The sequence below is a fragment of the Sus scrofa genome, chromosome 5, assembly GCF_000003025.6.
Source record: "Sus scrofa isolate TJ Tabasco breed Duroc chromosome 5, Sscrofa11.1, whole genome shotgun sequence".
Classification (NCBI taxonomy): domain Eukaryota; kingdom Metazoa; phylum Chordata; class Mammalia; order Artiodactyla; family Suidae; genus Sus; species Sus scrofa.
Genome location: NC_010447.5, coordinates 21,952,818 through 21,971,546, shown reverse-complemented (window position 1 = coordinate 21,971,546; position 18,729 = coordinate 21,952,818). Strand labels below are relative to the sequence as shown.

The 18,729-nt window shown below is 45.0% G+C and overlaps 1 protein-coding gene across 14 annotated transcripts in view; it reads left to right on the top strand.

The window, feature by feature from the left end:
- Positions 1 to 18,729, top strand: part of BAZ2A (bromodomain adjacent to zinc finger domain 2A) — a 50,507-nt gene that overhangs the window by 11,487 nt on the left and 20,291 nt on the right. For 8 of the 14 annotated variants that reach the window (XM_001927752.7, XM_005663890.3, XM_013997625.2 and 5 more), the window contains 9 exons: positions 8,110 to 8,247; positions 9,828 to 10,421; positions 11,289 to 11,474; positions 11,945 to 12,163; positions 12,627 to 13,112; positions 13,243 to 13,303; positions 14,336 to 14,444; positions 14,607 to 14,708; positions 14,878 to 15,088. In XM_001927752.7, coding sequence (XP_001927787.6) covers positions 8,110 to 8,247; positions 9,828 to 10,421; positions 11,289 to 11,474; positions 11,945 to 12,163; positions 12,627 to 13,112; positions 13,243 to 13,303; positions 14,336 to 14,444; positions 14,607 to 14,708; positions 14,878 to 15,088 — 2,106 coding nt within the window. Of the gene's footprint in view, positions 1 to 8,109; positions 8,248 to 9,827; positions 10,646 to 11,288; positions 11,475 to 11,944; positions 12,164 to 12,626; positions 13,113 to 13,242; positions 13,304 to 14,335; positions 14,445 to 14,606; positions 14,709 to 14,877; positions 15,089 to 18,729 lie in introns of all 14 variants that reach the window. The other 6 variants (XM_021092883.1, XM_021092884.1, XM_021092885.1 and 3 more) reach the window with 3 other exon arrangements.

Genomic DNA, 18,729 nt, shown 5'->3' with positions numbered 1-18,729 from the left:
AGCCTTATTTTCTGCATGGGACAGTTGTTTAAAATACATCAAGATTTGAAGCCTTTCTTCCCTGTAGATACAATTTATCTCTGAAGAATGAACAGGGAGGAGTTCCCATGGTGGCTCAGCAGAAAATCTGACTGGCATCCTTGAGGACACACATTCAATCTCTGGCCTAACTCAGTGGGTTAAGGATCTGGTGTTGCTGTGAGCTTTGGTGTAGGTCAGCTGTGGTGTAGGTCGCAGATGCGGCTCGGATCCTATCCTGCGTTGCTGTGACTGTTCCGTAGGCCAGTGGCTACAGCTCCGCTTCGACCCCTAGCCTGGGAACTTCCATATGCCATGGGTGTGGCTCTAAAAAAAGAAAAAGAAACAAAAAGAAAAAAAAAAAGAAAACAGGGAAAACTATTCAATAGTATGTAATAGCTTACATGGGGAAACATGGATATGTATATCCATTTTATATATATATAAGTATATTTATATATACATATATGTAACTGATTCACTTTGCTATACACCTGAAACTAAAACAACATTGTAAGTCAACTCCAGTGAAATTAAAGAATGAGAATGGTAGGAGCAAAACCCACAACTGTTATTGGATGAGTAAGCTAGATGAGCACTGACAGAAAAGATAGATTTATTCATTTATTCAATCTATGGTTTCAACAGATGTTTCCTTTCTTTTTTCTTTTTTTGTCTTTTTGTCTTTTCTAGGGCTGCACCCGTGGCATATGGAGGTTCCCAGGCTAGGGGTCTAATCAGAGCTGTAGCCACCAGCCTATACCACAACCACAGCAACGCCAGATCCAAGCTGAGTCTGCAACCTACACCACAGCTCAGGGCAACGCCGGGTCATTAACCCACTGAGCGAGGCTAGGGATTGAACCCGCAACCTCATGGTTCCTATTCGGATTCGTTTCTGCTGCGCCATGAAGGGAACTCCTCCTTTCATTTTTTTAATGTACTTTGCATTCACTTAAGTGCTGGAGATACTGTGATAGGATGTATTATCTGATTGATGCTGTAGGACGTGCATAGTATAGAAGAAATAAGGATGGAGAGCAGTCATTTTTGTGTTCTTCTTTGCAGCCTGGACATGGCAGTTGTATTTGAGAGCCTCCCTTAGTAAAATCTTCCTTCTTTCATCATCTTCCTTTTGCCTTACTGTCCTAACTAGGAAAGGAGAGTTAAGGAAAAGACGTTTTGAGAGAATGAGCCTCAGTCAGTATGGCTGTAGTTTGAGTCAGGGTTCCAGGGGAAGATTATTGCTAGAGCTGTCTGAATGGGCTCTTTTTTCTTTTTACTTTTTGGCTACACTTGTGGCGCATGGAAGTTCCTGGGCCACGGATTGAACTGTACCACGCAGTGGCAATGCTGGGTCCTTAACCTGCTGTACCACAAGAGAACTGAATGCACTATTTCCCCCCCTCCCGCCCCCATTTTTGGCCTCCCTGTGGTATATTGAGTTCCTGGGGCAGGGGTCAGGTCCAAGCAGCAGTTGTGACCTAGCTGCAGCAATGCCGGATCCTTTAACACACTGTGCTGGGACAGGGATCAGACCTGTGTCCTGGTGCCTCAGAGATGCTGCTGAGCCCATTGTGCCACAGCAGGAACTCCTGAATGGGCTATCTTGATTAGGGGAAAAGGCATGTTGATTTTGTGACTTGGCACTTGGAATTCTGTATTAATGGAGAAAGACAGTTTAACCAGGGAAGAAGGCATTTTTTGTTTGCAGCATCAGGAACTGGAAGTAGTGAAAACTTTTGGATTTTCCTCAGGTTATGGGGTAGAAACAGGAAATGAGGCAGCTTTTGTATTAGAGCAGGGTTTTGCAACTTGGGCACTGTTGAAATCTTGGGCCAGATAATCCTTTGTTGTGGGTCATCATGTGTATTAGGATCATTTCTAGCTTCTCTTTCCTAAAGGCCAGTAGCATAAACCTTTCTATATTAACTATGTGTCCCCTGGGGGCAAAATCGCCCTGATTGGGTACCACTGAATTAGAATATGGTGGGTGAATCCAGAGATGTGTAGAGTTCAGAAATATCCTTCATAACATTCACAAAAACATAGCAGTATGATTTATTGACTATACAGCAGTATGATTTATTGACTTACATTCACGACTTTTTATTTTTATTTTTTGCCATGCCCATGGCATGTGGAAATTTCCTGGGCCAGGGATGGAACCCAAGCCATAGCTGTGACAATGCTAGGTCTTTTACCACGAGGCCACCAGGGAACTCCTACACTCACTGTTCAGTAAAGATAAACATTTGAAATGTTTCCCTACCCCCAAAATTAGAAACTACTCTGTTTGTGGAATTTTAGTATACTGTATGGGAAGTATGAATCAAGAAGCTGCAGGGATTGCTGAAGTGTCCAGCTGGATGGTGTTAAGGCGTCCTGTCTTTCTGGGGTTAGCCTCAGAGGTCTGAGTGTTAGGATTGGTCAGGGCACCTGCAACAGTGTTGAAATCTTTAATATTTATTTCAACACTTTGTGTATGGTCAGCATTTTCCTGTAAAAAACCATTTCACGGGTCCACAGAGTAATTCTTCAACTGTAACTGAGAGAAAAAGCAGCCTATTTGGCCATGTGGCAAGAGTTTTACTGCCTCAAGCTTAAGGGCAATGTCCTTTAACTCTTATAAATGAAGCTTAGGTGCTCTTAAGAGATCCTTTTACATACTTCTGGGACTGGGCTGGGTGCTGGCTTGATTGTACTTCCTGGTCAGGAGAGCTGTCTTCTCTTCTGGGGGTTGGACAGTGATTTCTTTTTTCATTTGGCTAAAATCCTATTCGTTCAAAGGGAGACACTTCTTTGCTTTACTGTTCTCCTTAATTAGCTCTAGATGGGAGGACGTAATTTACCTTTTGGCTTTATTGTGCAAAGCATCTTAGGTAGGAAGGTTAAAATAAAATGACTCTGGTTTTATTGCTGAGAGGAGCTGCCCACATTTTCTTTGCATTCCTATCCTGTGATTCCATATTTAAGTGAAAATCTGAAATCAAGAGTCTAGTTGCATATTAGGAAGTCTGGCTGGGGGGATCATTTCTGGCTCTAGTATCTCTCATATATTTTGACCTTTTGGACCTGTCTGATCATCTTTTTTTTTTGTCTTTTGTCTTTTTGTCTTTTGTTGTTGTTGTTGTTGTTGTTGTCGTTGCTATTTCTTGGGCCGCTCCTGCGGCATATGGAGGTTCCCAGGCTAGGGGTTGAATCGGAGCTGTAGCCACCGGCCTACGCCAGAGCCACAGCAACGCAGGATCCGAGCCGCGTCTGCAACCTACACCACAGCTCACGGCAACGCCGGATCCTCAACCCATTGAGCAAGGGCAGGGACCGAACCCGCAACCTCATGGTTCCTAGTCGGATTCGTTAACCACTGCGCCACGACGGGAACTCCCTGATCATCTTTTTAAAAACTAAAACAGGGAGTTCATGTCGTGGCACAGAGGAAATGAATCCGACTAGGATCCATGAGGATGCGGGTTCAATCTCTGGCCTTGCTCAGTGGGTTAAGGATCCGGCATTGCCGTGAGCTGTGGTGTAGGTTGCAGACGAGGCTCTGATCCTGCATTGCTGTGGCTATGGTGTAGACCGGCAGCTGTAGCTCTAATTTGACCCTAGCCTGGGAACCTCCATATGCTGCAGGTGTGGCCCTGAAAAGACAAAAGACCAAAAAAAAAAACCCAAAGAAAACCTAAAACAAAAACATTCTTTACTCTTTTTGTCAAATAATAATAGCTAAAGTTTATTGAGTACTTTGCTGGGTTACAGATTCTCTGCTAGGTCCTTCATAGATTTTCTCATTTAATCCTCACAAGCTCTGCAGGTGTGGTCTAAGATTTATACTAATGGTGAAACTGAGGCTCAGTAATGTTAAGTAAACTTTTTCAGGGTCATAGAGCTACTTGTCTTAGAGCTGGGATTTGAACCCAGAGCCCACTGTTGTTGCCCTGAGCCCATTGCACAGCACAGAGTATTTTATGTTTCTGGGAAGCTTCCCTAGCCCAGTACCTGTGGCATGTGGAAGTTGCGGGGCCAGGGAACCCACACTACAGCAGCAACCTGAGCTGCTGTAGTGATAATGCTAGATCCTTAACTCGCTGTGCCATAGGCAAACTCTCTCTAGGAAGCTTTTTTTTTTTGGTCTTTTTAGGGCCTCACCTATGGCATATGGAAGTTCCCAGGCTAGGGATGGAATCTGAGCTGCAGCTGCTAGCCTACACCACAGCCAAAGCAATGCAGGATCCAAGTTGCATCTGCAACCTACACCACAGCTCATAGCAGTGCTGGATCCTTAACCCACTGAGTGAGGCCAGGGATGGAACCCACATCCTCATGGATACTAGTCAGGTTCCTTACCACTGAGCCACAATGGGAACTCCCATAAGCTTCTTATAAATGAAGCGATGTGGTCCTAAGGACCCCTCAGTAGAGGCTACTGGGGAACAGACCTCAGGCATTAGATAGCTTTCCATTCCTTTTACTTAACTGGTTTCTATAAGCCATCCATTTATACTTATTAGTATTTAATTTATGAGACCCGAAATGCTGTACTGTCTCAGAGAAGCAGAGAGGAGAAGGTCACTAGTTTCCTCATGGAGTCAAATAGGAAATGGAAAAATGAACTATGGTCTATCATTGCGTGGGAGAATATAGTCTGGTGCACATAGGGGAGAATGTGTGTATGTGTCTCACACAAACCAGCAGAGGTGTGGCTATGCATAAAACTGGGGGAGGAGGGGGCATCATATGAGATTGGCTCTCCAGGCATAGAATTTCTAGGGTTTCTGAAATCAATGTACTCTTTGTTCTGATGTTAGGCTTTGGAAGGAATCTGACTTAGAAGATAAGGAATGAACTTTCCTCCTTGATGTCCTTCATTTCGGAGGGATCACTAACCTCATCTCATTTACTAATACTTATTTTTCAGACCCCTTATTGTTGGAGGAGTGGCCTTTATAAGGAAATCCTTGGGGGCCCTGAGGTCTTTCTCTGTAGAGACTTAGTTTCTTCACTGATGCATAGCAGTTTGGGTCCACTGCTTATTTTAGAGTGAATATGGGAAATTCTAAATGGGAAATAAGTTAATTCTAAAAACTTCCCCTTGGAGTTGCCGTCGTGGCGCAGTGGTTAACGAATCCGACTAGGAACCATGAGGTTGTGGGTTCGATCCCTGGCCTCGCTCAGTGGGTTAAGGATCCGGCGTTGCCGTGAGCTGTGGTGTAGGTTGCAGACGTGGCTCGGATCCCGCGTTGCTGTGGCTCTGATGTAGGCCAGTGGCTACAGCTCCCGTTAGACCCCTAGCCTGGGAACCTCCATATGCCGTGGAAGCGGCCCTAGAAAAGGCAAAAAGACCAATAAATAAATAAATAAAAATAAAAAATAAAAACTTCCCTCTTAAATCAACAAAATACAGATTGCTTTTATTTTTTAAATTCTGTTTAAAATTGGTCCAGGTAGAGACAGTTGTATTTAGCCTGGAAAGTCCTATAGCTGTCATGTCATATACTATAGAGGGCTTATATTTCATGCTTAGAATTGTGTTAGATTCACCCAGTGGTGGCTAATTTGCTTTATCTAGCATATTCAGGAACATGATTCTTGTAGACCTTGGGCAGTGGTCATATGTGTTCTTAACCAGTTTATCCTTTTAAAAGCTTTACTTGTAGGTTTTTGTTGTTGTTGTTGTTGTTTGTCTTTTTGCTATTTCTTTGGGCCGCTTCTGCGGCATATGGAGGTTCCCAGGCTAGGGGTCTAATTGGAACTGTAGCCACCAGCCTACGCCAGAGCCACAGCAACTCGGGATCCGAGCCGCATCTGCAACCTACACCACAGCTCACGGCAACGCCGGATCCTCAACCCACTGAGCAAGGGCAGGGACCGAACCCGCCACCTCATGGTTCCTAGTCGAATTCGTTAACCACTGCGCCACGACGGGAACTCCTGTTGTTGTTTTTTAAGAGGTTATTTAAAATATCACTTAGGTCTGCTTATTCCTTCATCTTTGGAGCTTGATAAAGAAATCTTTCTACCTGAATTCTGCCCTTTTTCAAAAAGTAGTAATCTAAGGAATTACCTTTTCTGTATTAAGACAGATCATGTCTCTCATATCAAATTAGTATGCCCTAGTACACATAAGATTTGATTGATGTGTCAGACTTTGTCCATAATTCTGGCTTCTGCTTCCTACCTTCCTTCTTCTCTTTTCTCTATCAAAGTTGAATTTATTCTGATCAAAGGCTTCACTTCTCATCATTCCTTTTACTATATCACCTCATATTCAGAAGAATGTGAAGAGCTTTTTAATCATACTACTCCTCAGTGAGCCATTGTACTTTACATATATAGGTACCTAGCTAGTCTTTTAGTGACCTTTTACTTTTTTTTTTCTGGCTGTGCCCTCAGTATGCAGAAGTTCCTGGGCAAGGGATTGAACCTGAGCCAGGCTGCTGCAGTGACAAATCTGGATACTTAATCGGCTGTACCACAAGGGAACTCTTCTCTCTCTCTCTCTTTTTTTTAAAGTAACTCTTTACATTTAAGCCACAAAACTAAAACATGGAGAGGTAATCATAGAAGACATACCAGAGTACTCTCCCTTGGGACACCCTGTTATTTAATCAGTTTTCCAGCTCTGACACTTCTGAGCTCTGTTCTTAGAGAGGATGGTATTTCCCTTGAAAAAGGAGTAGAAGTGTTACTGGATGTTGAATTCTGCCATTATTGTCACCTTTCCTGATACGCATTCTTCTTTTCAAATCCCTTTACTGAGGTAACTATACTACTTTTCTTTTGCGGGGGGCTCAATTGTGGCATAGGAAGTTCCCAGGCTAGGGGTCGATTTGGAGCTACAGCTACTGGCATACGCCTTAGCAACTTGGGATCTGAGCCATGTTTTCGACCTACACCAATGCTCTCAGCAGTGCTGGATCCTTAACCCACTGAGTGAGGCCAGGGATCAAACCCGTGGTCCTTAATGGATACTAGTAGGCTTTGTTATCACTGAACCATGATAGGAACTCCCACTATTATATTTTCTTCAGACGTCTAGGACTGTGGATAGGATAATGTGGAAATTGCTTAACTGAGGTATAATAATAAAACAAAGCAGGATATATATACATATGTTTAATATGTTTTTGTTTTTACTTTTGGCTGCACCCGCGGCATGTGGAAGTTTCTAGGCCAGGGATTGAATCCTAGCTGCAGCTGTGAGAGCTGTGGCAACGCCAGATCCTTAACCCACTGTGTTGGGCTGGGGATTAAACCTGTGCTGCTGCAGAGACAATGCCAGATTGTGGCATAACCCCCTATGCCATAGCAGGAACTCCTTTAGTATGCTTTTTCTGCCAATGCCTCCATGCCTTGCTGTCAAAAAAAAAAATGGCTTTGAGAACCATTGGGAGAGTAGGACTCTGGCCTTACCTTGGGGGGGGGAACAAAAGGTGGGGAACGTTCAGTTTTGCAGTAGAGGGCTAATATCTAACGCAGAGTTAGGTTAACTTGGGCTGGGGCTTAAGGGGGTGGGGCTTACACAGGGGGAAGACTCCTCCAGGCATGTATCTTGGTGTATCTTGGTTTTTCTTCCTAACGCTCTTTATCTCTACAAGGCTGACTTTTTTTTTTTTTTTTTTTTTTTTGTCTTTTTGCCTTTTCTAGGGCCACTCCCGCGGCATATGGAGGTTCCCAGGCTAGGGGTCTAACGGGAGCTGTAGCCACCGGCCTATGCCAGAGCCATAGCAACTTGGGATCCAAGCCGCATCTGCGACCTACACCACAGGTCTTGGCAACGCTGGATCCTTAACCCACTGAGCAAGGCCAGGGATCGAACCCACAACCTCATGGTTCCTAGTTGGATTCGTTAACCACTGCGCCACGACGGGAACTCCATCTCCAAGGCTGACTTTTAAAAAGACTATTTCTGTAGGGGCATTGCGCACGTTAGGGGTATATATCCTCCTCTCTTTTCAATCCCTCCTTCTCCTGTACTTAGTAGGAGAAGGGGGTTGGGGAGGGCACATTGCCTGTAGAAGATTCCAGGTGACATAACCTTGTTTAACCGCCAGTATTTTTTTTCCCCCTCTCTCTCCCCTCCTACAGAAATGGAGGCAAACGACCATTTTAACTTTACTGGCCTTCCCCCTGCACCTGCTGCCTCAGGACTGAAACCCTCTCCCTCCTCAGGGGAGGGCCTCTACACTAACGGGTCTCCCATGAACTTCCCCCAGCAAGGGAAAAGTGAGTGTGAGGGCCATGTGGCCTGGGGAGGGAGCGGGATCATTCCTTTAGAGCAGGTTGATGGGATAAGATTTGACTCTCCTCTAGGCCAGCTACCTCACAACAACTCCCTTTTATGCCAGGCAGGAAGGGAGAAAGTGAATCCTCAGAATTCCAGCAGCTGGAGAGAAGTCAAGCTTAAAAGAACAAGTTCTTAGGGGGTTATGGAAGAAGCACTTTTAGTTTTAAGATTGGAAGGATTAGGAAAACATACTGGCTCTTTCATCTTAGCTTGCTCTTCTCTTGGCCCTGTTCCCTGGCTATTGCCAGAGAGTGGTGAGGTGGCTACTGCTTCTGATAACCAGGTTGGACCCATGAGAAGAGAGATAAAGGGCCATCCCTCTGAGAAGTTGTTTTTAGAGGTTGGAGAAGCTGCCCCCAAGGACTGGGGGTGGAGTTGTTGGGTGAAGGTTAGGATGTTTGTCTTTTAATTTGTGCAGCAGAGAAGAGGGCAGATGCTTGATGTGCCTGTGCCACCTCCTGTCCTTGAGGATAGAAGATAGGGACAGGGAGTTTTAATGCTTACCTAGTTCCCCAGAGAGAAACATCTGTAATTCTAGACAGAAGTGTTGCTGCCGCATTCAGGTTTTTGCTCTGTACCATGGTTCTGCAAGTACCTCTCTAATCTTGCCTTGGTTTCAGGTACTTCATGCTTAGAAGCAGAAGGAAGCCCAAATGCTTCCCTCCTTCCTTGATGCAGACAAGTACTATCACAGGCTTATATGTAACCACCTCTCCCTCCTGTGTTCCACAAAGGGGTTGCAGATAGATAGAAGCTCCTTTATTTTACGGGAGGACCCCGCCTCTCCCAACCTCTCCTAGAGCTTCCTTAGTATTTTGGTTCCTTTTATTTGATTTATCTCCCGCCCAGAGACTGCCATTGGTATTGAGAACTGAAGTCTGCAGTACTGGTCATGCAGAGGTTTCTCCGCCTTGTATATTACCCTTCAGTGACTATGGGGAGGGCCAAGCCTAGCCTTCTGAGCTGAGATCTTGCTGCTGTAGTGACTGCAAATTCTATTCTTAGCCCAGCACAAAGTGCTGGATCTGCATGTGCCAATGAGGTGGAGGCTGTCCCTTCTGGTGCCACTGTGGGGCCAAACAGTCACTAGGAAAGGCAGGGAGTGGGGCTGGAGAATTCAGTTTTGCCACTCCAAGGAAAGAGTTTCTCTAGGGAATGAGGGTGGGGAAGAATACAAGTCACTGTGTAGAGAGTTTACAAACAGTTTGATTAAAAAAAATAAATAAAAAAGCCTTAAGCGTCAGCAGCAACCAGCTCTCTGCTGGTCGTGCCTATTGTAGGCTGGGAGAGTTCCCCAGCCCCCTGCTCAGCAGCCTCAGGAGCAGTTGCTAAGCTTATATCCAGGAGCATCTGGGTTTGGTATTCCCTGGAGACCGAAAAATCTATAAATATAGTAGAGGGGGAATCCCCCTCCCCTTCACCTTCCCTTTTTCTAGTCAGTGTTGTTCCTTTAGTAGAATTGGTAGTGTCAACTTGCACACATATCTGTAACTGACTCTTTTCCCTCCTTCTCTGCCAGGTTTGAATGGGGATGTGAATGTTAATGGCTTATCTACTGTATCTCACACTACTACTTCAGGGATTTTGAACTCTGCTCCCCACTCCTCCAGCACCTCACACCTCCATCACCCCAGCGTGGCCTACGACTGTCTCTGGAACTACTCACAGTACCCATCTGCCAATCCTGGCAGCAACCTCAAGGACCCACCCCTTCTCTCCCAGTTCTCGGGGGGACAATATCCACTCAACGGCATCCTTGGGGGCAGCCGGCAGCCTTCATCCCCAAGTCACAACACTAACCTTCGGGCTGGGAGTCAAGAGTTCTGGGCCAACGGTACCCAGAGTCCCATGGGGCTTAACTTCGATTCACAGGAACTATATGATTCCTTTCCTGACCAGAATTTTGAGGTGATGCCCAATGGACCCCCTAGTTTTTTCACCTCCCCACAGACTTCTCCTATGTTGGGATCCAGCATCCAGACCTTTGCACCCTCCCAGGAGGTAGGCAGTGTTATCCATCCTGATGAGGCTGCAGAAAAGGAGCTGACTTCAGTTGTGGCAGAGAATGGAACTGGCTTGGTAGGCAGCTTGGAGCTGGAAGAAGAGCAGCCAGGTATAACTGTGGGTCCCTGCGCTGGATTGGGAGAGGGAAAATGGGGCTATGGGGCAGTGGCTTTTTGAGGTGAGGAAAACTTGTCTTTCCAGCTCTCTGCAGTGGAGGCTGATTTGCATGTTGGTGATTAGCAGACTGGTGTTTTTGTGGCAGCAGCACCAGCTCAAGAGTGGGAGTGCAAATTATTTCAAGCTCATGCAGAGCTGCTGGCCTGGAGAGGGCAGGTGGGCGAGCCTGAAACAGCCCCAACAGACACCCTGCATCAAGAAGGCTTTCTTCTAAGATACAGGAAGGGGTTGGGGCAAAAGGAGGAGGCAAAGAGGCCAATTTGATTTGACTGTGGCAGGGCCAGACTGGCTGCTAAAGTGGACTGAGTCCTAAGTAGTGATTGGCACATGAAGGAGTGAAGGAAGAAACTAGAGCATATGATTGCTTGTCTACTCACAGTTTCCTTTTTGTTGTTGTTAGTGTTGATACATGTGACAGTCCCTTTCAACTTTTCCCTCAGAAGAGATAAATGTTTAGTTTACTATTGATTCCAAGTACAAGGGTGACCACCCTGCAGAATCGCAGGATATTTTCTCTGTTTACCACCTGTTCCCACTGGATAGGGGAAATAGCCGAAAACATCATGGGGTTCTTGTCTTACACCCCATTCTTTTTTCCCATCTTTACCTGCTGTATGATTTTACTCTACATATCTGCTCACTCAGATTTCTTGGTATAATCAGTAACCAACATAGGACTGGTACCCATAAATGTTCAAAGAATGACTATCCATTCCTCTAGCGAAGATTGCCTACTATAGCAAACTGAACCCTTTGAAGGCACTGATTTTGACTTTTGTCCTCTCCTGGGATTTCCTAGAACTAAAAATGTGTGGCTACAATGGCTCTGTCCCTTCTGTGGAATCGTTACACCAGGAAGTCTCAGTCTTGGTCCCTGATCCCACAGTGAGCTGTTTAGATGATCCTTCACATCTTCCTGATCAACTGGAAGACACTCCAATCCTCAGTGAAGTCTCTCTGGAGCCCTTCAACACTCTGGCACCAGGTAGGCTTGGAGGTTGGCTCCCTTCAACATATCCATGCAGAAGGTAGCCAGCTTCTACCAACTGGAAGAGATAGTAAGCCAGGGAAAGTATTTGGGAATGTGGGCCACTGAGGCCTCCAGATGATCCTGTGGCAGACCACAGTTTCATGCCACTGGCCTGACTGGGCCAACTGCACTTTGAGCTGAATTGGTTCGTTTCCCAACTTCTCTCCCAGTGTTCCTTTTGGCCAAAAGCCTTAGGTAGGACTTATTACCACACAGTTGGGCTATTTGATTTCTCACAAATTGGAAAAAAAAACATTTCCTAGTGAACGATTACCTTTTACCCCCATTGAAATATAAGAAAGGCCTATTTTATGATGGTCCTTTTCTTAATATTGCAGAGAACTTTCACACTGTGGTAACTAGAATTGGTTATATTCGGATTAATATTTTTGAAATCTTATTTTCTGATTTTTCCACGCCTGAAGAGCCAGTGAGTGGAGGACTCTATGGTATAGATGACACCGAGCTGATGAGTGCGGAGGACAAGCTCCCTCTTGAGGATAGCCCTGTGATCTCTGCTCTTGATTGCCCTTCCCTCAATAATGCCACTGCCTTCAGTCTCCTGGCAGATGACAGTCAAACTTCAGCCTCTATCTTTGCCAGCCCAACCTCTCCACCTGTCCTTGGAGAGTCTGTTCTGCAAGGTGAGTAAGGAGAAGTAAGACAAAGAAAGTCTTTGACCTGGGAAAAGGTGAAAGAACAGGCTTAGGGATAGGAAATCTATGAGAGCGAGCACCTTTCTGGGAGCTGAGAGAGTCATGGGATAGTATGTGGTGGGGCTAAAAAAGGCATTCTGACTTCTGCTGTGTGCCCGAAAGAACTGGTGAAACTTGAGGTTTACAGGAAAAAGGAGGCCAGAGGCCTTTACTGGCTCCAGGTAAAAGGTATTTCTTCACACAGTGACAGCAGCAGCAGTTTTGCCCTTTAACCTTCATCAATGGTGGAGGGGGGCGGAGGCAGGGAGCCAAGAGGCTACTTCTCTTTTTCCAGCCCTAGGGGAAAGCCCTTGAAATAACCTTGTTTAGCTTAGTCCAGGTTTGTCTGAGTAGATTCTCTTGTTTTATATCATTACTTTTCCTTTACCTCTCTTGTCTCTTTGGATTCTAGATAATAGTTTTGACTTGAATAATGGTAGTGATGCAGAACAGGAAGAAATGGAGACTCAGGCTTCAGACTTCCCACCACCTCTGACCCGATCAGCCCCTAACCAGTCATCCACTATTCAGCTACATCCAGCAGCCTCAACAGCAGTCTCTCCAACAGCCTCCCCAGCAGTCTCCCTGGCAGTTTCTTCAGCAGCCTCCCCAGAAATCTCTCCAGAAGTCTCCCCAGCAGTCTCTCCAGCAGCCTCCCAGGAAATCTCCCCAGCAGCCTTCCCAACCGTCTCCGCAACTTCCTCAGCAGCCCTCCCACCAGTCTCTTCAGAAGTCCACTTGACTGCCTCCCCAGTAACCTCCCCAAAAGCAACCCCTGCAACCTCCCCAGCAGCCTCCTTCCCAACAGCCTCCCCAGCAGATAACCACGTTAGCAGCTTCCCTGAAACGACTGCTGACCTGGAAGAGATCGCTGGAGGAGTCACTCCCTCTGGTAGTGGTGAGTGTCTAGATTCTTTTCTACCCCTGGCAGGTTCCAAGAAAAGTGTGGCATTTATCCCTTCCTCACTGGCCTGTGGTTGGCAGTATTTTGCTTGAACTCTTAACTTGTGTATCCCCTTTCTCCCAAGGTGATGTCCTGAGGAGACGTATTGCTACCCCAGAAGAAGTTCGTCTTCCTCTCCAACATGGGTAAATGCTCTAGTTTGCTATACGCATCAACCTTTGACACCTTTAATGAGTGACTCTAGGGAGAAGGGAAGGGAACTCCTCTCTGAGATGGGGAGGAATGGGCTGGACAAGAATGGGTTAAGGATAGTTATTTGCAGTGATAATGTTTCTAGGCATGGGATTTTTAGGCTTTCCTTCTTCTTTCTCAGGGTCTTCCTACCCTTACCCATTCTTTCCTCATCTTGTGGCCACTTGGTTTTTTTCCTCAAAGGTTATGGTTATTTTGCAAACCCAGCTGGTAGGTCTAGGGTTCAGATGTCTAAATGAGATAACTTGTCCTTTATGCCTAGAAAAGGAATAGCAGTAAATGGGGAATGGCTTAGTTCCCATGAATTATGGTTTTTTAAGTGCACTTTGGAGAAATAAGGGCAGAAAGAGTATATGACCAGAATGAACAAGCCAGCTGACACCAAGGGCTTTGTAGGAATAACTGCCTTCCTGATCTTCCCCACCCCCGCCCCTCTAGGCTACTTGTGGTCACCAAGTCTGAGTTCTGCTTTAAGTTTTGAGAGAGATAAGGCTTAGTCTTAGAATAATCTGTTGCTCAGAACACAGAGTACCTTACTAAACCCTGGCCTACGGAGTCATTTCATGGAGTCAGCAGTGAGTTTACTCTTCTGCTTGCCTCTCCACCCTCTGTCTTTTCTGCCTTTATTCTCTTAGGTCTTAATCCTCTTTCCTGGAAACTCAGTAATTTGCCCTGAATGGTTTAGGGAGGGGGTTTCTGGCTGCTCACATCACTGACCTTGTAAAGGATGGGGTGGAGGTCTTCCTGGGCTTGTGCAGTTTGGTGTGTTGCTTTCCCCCTGAGGGGCTTGTGGCTCCAACCTGCCTTCTGGCCAAGCTTGTATCTCAGGATGCCATTGCATCTACATGCAGTTCTAGTGAGACAGGTGCGGGAAGGCCAATCTGCTCAGCAGGCTTGACTCCTGGGTGGCTTCAGAGTGGGTAGGAGTGTGACCTGGCGGCAGGGCCCATGTGCTTCTCTGGCAGGTGGCGGAGAGAGGTGCGCATCAAGAAGGGCAGCCACCGATGGCAGGGGGAGACCTGGTATTATGGCCCCTGTGGGAAGAGGATGAAACAGTTCCCAGAAGTGATCAAGGTAACGTAGCTTCTGTGGACTTTTTTAGGGAAGTTCAGACTCTTTTTGGCAGTAGGCTGGCCCTGTCTGCTCTGGGCCATGTTCTACTTAACCATGCTGTTGCTGGCCAAAGGCATGGTAGGGCCATAACTTCATGGATGCTACTTTATCTCTTCCTCATAGTACTTGAGCCGCAATGTGGTACACAATGTCCGGCGTGAGCACTTCAGCTTCAGTCCCCGTATGCCTGTTGGCGATTTCTTTGAAGAGAGAGACACACCAGAGGTGCAGACCCAGGGGTTAAATATGCTTTTGTGCCTGAGAAAGGTTTGGTGGACAAGCTGCAGCTTCCTCTCATGGGGTTTGGAGGTTCCAGGGCATTGAACACTTCAGAGGGCCTGGTGACTTGCACTGACTCCCTCCCATTATAACAAAGTCTTCCTTATTACCTCAGGGCTTGCAGTGGGTACAGCTCTCAGCAGAGGAGATCCCATCCAGGATTCAGGCAATTACTGGGAAACGGGGCCGACCTCGAAACACTGAGAAGGCCAAGACCAAGGAAGTCCCCAAGGTGAAACGGGGCCGAGGTCGGCCACCCAAGGTCAAAATCACTGAGATGTTGAATAAGACAGAAAACCGCCTCCTGAAGAAACTGGAGGCCCAAGGTACAGTGGTGTTTCTTGACTTGGGATTCTGCTCTCTGAAGTATCCGAAATGTTGGTGAATTGATAATGCCTTGGTTTCCCAGGAGTGTAACTGATATTATTATCTGGGTAGAATTACCTTCTCCTTTCTGGAAAGCAGGATCAAGATCCTAGCACTTTTGGGGAACTTCTTTAACAACCAGTTTCTTGAGTTTCTCTTACTAGTGGAGCCTAGGGCAGTCCCCATGCAAGAGAAGGGGCTTTCGTATCCTTTTTTTGTCTTTTTGCCTTTTCTAGGGCCACTCCTGTGGCACATGGAGGTTCTCAGACTAGGGGTCTAACTGGAGCTGTAGCCACCAGCCTATGCCATGGCCACAGCAACGCGGGATCCGAGCTGCGTCTGTGACCTCTACCACAGCTCATGGCAACGCCAGATCCTTAACCCACTGAGCAAGGCCAGGGATTGAACCCGCAATCTCATGGTTCCTAGTCAGATTCATTAACCACCGAGCCACGACGAGAACTCCAGTAAGAAGAATTTGAAAAAATTTGGAGTCATCTGTTTACTATTCAGAGTTCCAGCTCTGTCAGATTCTGACTGCATGACCTAGACCAAGTCACTTCTTTTTAAAAAATTAACTTTATTGGAGTATAGTTGACTTACAAAGTGGTATTAGTTTCAGGCATACAGCAGAGTAAATCAATTTTACATATATCCATTACTTTTCAGATTCTTTTCCCATATAGGTTATTACACAGTATTGAGTAGATTACCCTGTGCTATATAGTAGGTCCTTGTTACTTACTTATTTTATATATAGTGGTGTGTATATGTCAATCCCACTCCCTTAATTTATCCCCCCGACTAACTAGCACATTTCCCCTTTGGTAATCATAAATTTGGTTTCAAAATCTTTGAGTTTATTTCTGTTTTGTGAGTTCTTTTTTTTTTTTATCATTTTTCCCACATTATTAGTGATCTCATGGGATATTTGTATTTCTCTGTTTGACTTAATTCAATTAGGATGGTAATTTCTAGGTCCATTCATGTTGCTGCAAAAGGCATTATTCCATTCTTTTTAATGACTGAGTAATATTCCATTGTATGTATGTACCATATCTTTATCCAGTCCTCTATTGATGGACATTTAGGTTGCTTCCGTGTCTTAGCTATAGTAAATAGTGCTGTGAAGAACATTGGGGTATACACATCTTTTCTTTTCTTCCCTTTTTAGGGCCAGACCTGTAGCATTGTAGAACAAGGCCAGGAATCGAACCCACATCCTCATGGATACTAGTCTGATTCTTAACCCACTTAGCCACAATGGGAACTCCTCCACATATCTTTTTTTTTTTTATTGTCTTTTTAGGGCCACACTCACAGCATATGGAGGTTCCCAGGCTAGGGGTCCAATTGGAACTGTAGCTGCTGGCCTACACCACAGCCACAGCAACGCCAGATCCGAGCCACGTCTGCGACCTACACCACAGTTCATGGCAGTGCCGGATCCTTAACCCACTGAGTGTAGCCAGGGATCAAACCCACATCCTCATGGATCCTAGTCAGGTTCGCTAACCACTGAGCCATGAAGAGAGAGCCACACATATCTTTAAAAAAAACTTTTTTTATTGTGATATTTACAGTATTCTGTCAATTTCTGCTCTATGGCACAGTGAACCAGTTCCACACACACACACACACACACACACACACACACTCTTTTTTTTCACATTATCCTCCATCATGTTCCATCACAGGTAATCAGATATAGTTCTTTGGGTTATACAGCACAGTGAACCAGTTCCACACACACACACACACACACACACACACACACTCTTTTTTTTCACATTATCCTCCATCATGTTCCATCACAGGTAATCAGATATAGTTCTTTGGGTTATACAGCACAGTGAACCAGTTCCACACACACACACACACACACACACACACACACACACTCTTTTTTTTCACATTATCCTCCATCATGTTCCATCACAGGTAATCAGATATAGTTCTTTGGGTTATACAGCAGAATCACATTGCTTATCCATTCCAAATGCAATAGTTAGCATCCGCATGTCTTTTCTAAGTTTGGTTTTCTCTGGATATATGCCCAGGAGTGGGCTTTTTGGGTCATATGGTAGTTTAAATATTTAATTTTTTAAGCATCCTTCATATTGTTCTCCATTGTGGTTGTACCAATATACATTCCCACCATCAACATAAGAGAGTTCCTCTTACTCCATGCCCTCTACAGGATTATTTGTAGACTTTTGGATGATGGCCATTCTGACTGGTGTGAAGTGGTACCTCATAGTGGTTTTGATTTGCATTTCCCTAATAATTAATGATACTGAATATTTTTTCATGTGTTTTTTGGCCATCTGTGTGTCTTCTTTGGAGAATTGTCTGTTTAGATCTTCTGCCCATTTTTTGATGGGGTTGTTTGGTTTTTTGGCATTGAGCTGCAGGAGGTGTTTATATATTTTGGAGATTAATCCCTTGTCAATTGCTTCATTTGCAAATATTTTCTCCCATTCTGCGGGTTGTCTTTTCATTTCGCTATGCAAAAACTTTTAAGTTTAATTAGGTCCCATTTGTTTATTTTTGTTTTTATTGTCATTACTTGAGGAGGTGGATATGAGAGGATACTGCTGTGATTTACATTGGCGAGTGTTCTGCCTATGTTTTCCTGTAAGAGTGTCCGGTCTTATATTTAGGTCTTTAATCCATTTTGAGTTTGTTTTTGTGTATGGTGTTAGAGAGCGTTCTAATTTCATTCTTTTGCATGTAGTTGTCCAGTTTTGCCAGCACCACGTATTGAAGGGACTGTCTTTTCTCCATTGTGTATTCTTGCCTCCTTTGTCATAGTTTAGTTGCCCATATGTGTGTGGGTTTAATTCTGGCTTTCCATTCTGTTCCACAGATCTGTATTTCTGTTTTTGTGCCAGTACTATATGATTTTGATGACTGTAGCTTTGTAGTATAGTCCGAATTCAGGGAGCCTGATTCTCCAGCTCCATTTTTCTTTCTCAGGATGGCTTTGGCTATTCTGGGTCTTTTGTGTTTCCAAATAAACTTTAAAATATTTAGTTCTAGTTCTGTGAAAAACATCCTTGGTAATCTGATAGGGATTGCATTGAATCTGTAGATTGCTTTGGGTAGTATAGTCGTTTGGACAATATTGCTTCTTCCAGTCCAAGAGCATGGTATGTCTTTCCATGTGTTTGTGTCATCTTTGATTTCTTTCATCAGCGTCTTAGAGTTTTCAGAGTACAGGTCTTTTGTCTCTTTAGGTAGGTTTATTCCTAGGTGTTTTACTCTGTTTGACGTCATGGTAAATGGGATTGTTTCCCTCATTTCTCTTTCTGATCTTGCATTGTTAGTATGTGGAAATGCAGTCGATTTCTGTGTATTAATGTTGCATCCTGCAACTTTACCAAATTCATTGATGAGCTCTAACAGTTTTCTGGTAGCGTCTTTAGGAGTTTCTAGGTATAGTATCCTGTCATCTGCAAGCAGTGATAGTTTTACATCTTCCTTTCCAATGTGGATTCCTTTTATTTTTCCTCTCTGATTGCCATGGCTAGGACTTCCAAAACTATGCTGAATGGCAGTGGTGAGAGCGGGCCTCCTTGTCTTGTTCCTGATCTTAGCG